Here is a 2,973-nt window from a genome sequence, read left to right on the forward strand (position 1 = left end):
TCATCTAAAAGAATATTTTGTTGAAGCCCTAAAAAATAAGGCGAATCTTAAAGCTTAACCAAGACTTTGGATTTTGGAATTTTTCAAAAATCATATGAACACCGGGATTTTCAAATAAAACACATATAGTATGCCCATTATACAATTCAATCTAATAGCTTAACCAAAGACTTTGGATTTTGGAAATTTCCAAAAATCATACGAAGAGGGGGATAATAGAAGACATATATTAAGCCCCTTAAAATCAAAGGCAACGTGGAATCCCAACCGGGATACCCTAACAAACCGGTTTGTGTGAGCACTGCATGGTGTGATTAACTATCTAAATGAGAGGTTAGTAACACAGCTCAAAGAGAATGGTACCAAACTGTCCATTCTAATTTGGATATGTGCCACAAATTCTCAAAGAAATTTTCAGACGAGAAGAGAAGAACTAGTTATGATACAACATACTGTTTTTGTATGAATTGTTCACACAGAGGAAGTGTTTTCATCCTCCTCCTGGTTTTCCTTCTCGTCTTGCAGAGCAACAACAGCATTGCCCGCTCGTTCTTTGCTATCACGCAAATTGTTAGCAACAGCACCCGCCATACCCTTCGCTGATTGCTCCTCAACATCCTCAGTTTTTGAGTCTTTCACCGCTAGCAATATTAGCGTTACGAACAATGGAAAACTGATAGTCATCAGTCCCCAATTGATTATGAACTCCTTCATCAGCGAGATCTTCACTGTATCCAAGTGCCACGCCACCGCTGCTCCTGCGCTCTGCACGCCTTTGTAGAAGCCGCTGTACCTGCTCAATGTCTGTGCATCACTTGTGAGTGCTCCGATTGTCCAATAGCAGAGCGTCTGGAACATGGCGTCCAGCAATCCGTAGCAGAAGTAGAGCACGAATGGGCCTGCGTACGCCGGGTCCTTGAAATCCAGCCTCGGCAGCTCCTTGGTCCTTGAATATCGAAGCTGGCTCGCAAGCCCTCCCGCCCAGATGGCTGTCGACAGAACTATCATCAGAGTCGTCCCTATGAGAGCTCGAACGCGCCGGCGCTTGTGACTGTGATCAAGAATGAAGCCGATTGCGATTGATCCGATCATCTGTGCCGCCCAGTAGAATACGTTGTTCAGAGCGCGCGAACGCACGTTGAAGAGCGCCCCGTTCACGTTGTTGAACTGGTAGCTGTAGAAGAAATTGCTGGCCCAGCACGCAGGCGCCAACATCAACATTTTCCAGTTCCCAGCGAGTTTCAAGACTTCCCAGGACTCAGAACGGAAGTCGGCATATCGAGTCATGATCACCTTGCTCCCATCGTCCCTGATTACTCTGTCTGGCTTGGCCAGTGTGAGAGTAAGCACGGTCCCGAAGGACATGACCACCATAAAAGCTATGTAAGTTTGATCGTTCACGGACCCAAAATTGCTATGGTAGTTCAAGGCGAAGGGGATGAAGCCACCTGCAACCCCTCCCAAATTGAAGATGCTCCAGAAGAGAGAGATATACATGCCCTTTCGGTCATCGGTGGGATAGGAAGTCATCATAGCCCCTTGTCCTGCCCACAGAAGCCCTGCTCCCATACCGAGCAGAGCGCCGGCGACTATGACGAAGAGCTGATTTGAGTGGTGGTTGTAGTAAAGGAAAGAGCCCACGTACAGAACATAGAAGCTGCAGCCGAAGAACAACGTCTTGTGCGGGCCGAGAACGTTGTAGATGCCACCACCAAGGAAGCCAAAGAGGGCAAAAGTGGTGTAGAGGGCAGTGTTACCATTGTTGGCAGCATGGGGATCCTCTTGACCTCCAGCGCCCATGCCGTTGACGGCATTAAACATGCCGGGGCAACAGAAGCAGATGAAGCCGATGAGGGAGATTTGGAAGAAGGGAGTGCAGTAGTATTTGGAGAGGGCAGGGAAGCGGGGGGGGGGGGAGGAGGAGGCGCTATGGGGGGGAGGAGGAGGAGGAGCAGGAGAAGAAGAGAGGAGACCCATGGCTGGATCTGAGGATGGGGGGGAGGTGGAGAAGAGGCATGCAGGAAATGGAAGCAGAAAGTTTTGTTTGTGAATGGTGAAGCAAGCTTCAAGGAGCTCTAAAGTAGAGCTTCCATGGCTGGATCTGAGGATGGGGGGGAGCTGGATCTGAGGATGGGGGAGAGCTGGAGAAGAGATATGGAAATGGAAGCAGAAAGCTTTGTTTGTGAATGGTAAAGCAACCTTCAAGGAGCTCTAAAGTAGAGCTTCCATGGAGGGTAGACAGTAAGGGAAGTCAACACAAAAAGGGTCCAAAGTAGCTCCTGTTGGGCCTGCTTTCCTCTCTGTCTCTCTCTGTCTTGCTCGAGCTTCTGATGATGCTTGATGCTTCTCTGCCTTATTAATTGTGTGAAACTCTACCCTTCGCCTGCTCCTGCCCTCTTGCCTTCTCTGTCTCCTGCTTGGCTTTTCCCTACCCTCCCATTGGATCAGAGGAGGATCAATCTCCGCCGTCTGCCTTATCGGACCACCTTCATTGGCGCATAGCTCGTCGGCCGCCCATTTGGAAGCTGATTAACACTGCAATTGGCTCGTTCTCGGTAGCGGTACCATGATGAAATGGCGATGTGGTTATGACATGGTCACTACAATTAGCTAGCTCCCTCACGTGACATGTGATGACGTGACATGGCGGATGATCTCATGATGACATGGCAACGTCGGAGCGGCAGGGCATTGAAACACACTTCTTGGTCGGAAAGTGCTCCCAAATCATGCTCATGACCATCGGCCACTCGCCAAATTCAATATCAATTTCCTCCCAAGAAAGTGGTCTCCCTACTCATTCCCTTATATGTCCAAAAATGATATTCCGACGTCCACACTGCCAATAATGTTTCAATCAAAGAGAGACAAGCAACTTGCATCACGTGGACGACTGTTTGTGAACAATCTTTCAATCAAAGGGACACTATAACTGAGAGTGACCTTGGGTGATACTACCTGAGTACCAAGCAC

The 2,973-nt window shown here is 48.7% G+C and overlaps 1 protein-coding gene across 1 annotated transcript; it reads right to left on the reverse strand.

Annotated features, from left to right (window-relative positions):
* Positions 1-284: 284 nt before the first annotated feature.
* LOC147893450 (UNC93-like protein 1) lies at positions 285-2,321 on the reverse strand. The gene has a single exon (XM_087386626.1). The coding sequence runs from the start codon at positions 1,975-1,977 to the stop codon at positions 472-474; it is 1,506 nt and encodes a 501-aa protein (XP_087242752.1). The 5' UTR covers positions 1,978-2,321; the 3' UTR covers positions 285-471.
* Positions 2,322-2,973: the final 652 nt, after the last annotated feature.

This window comes from Dipteris shenzhenensis, chromosome 15, assembly GCF_047967505.1.
Source record: "Dipteris shenzhenensis isolate YYH24624 ecotype China chromosome 15, Dip_SZ_1.0, whole genome shotgun sequence".
NCBI classification, from domain to species: domain Eukaryota; kingdom Viridiplantae; phylum Streptophyta; class Polypodiopsida; order Gleicheniales; family Dipteridaceae; genus Dipteris; species Dipteris shenzhenensis.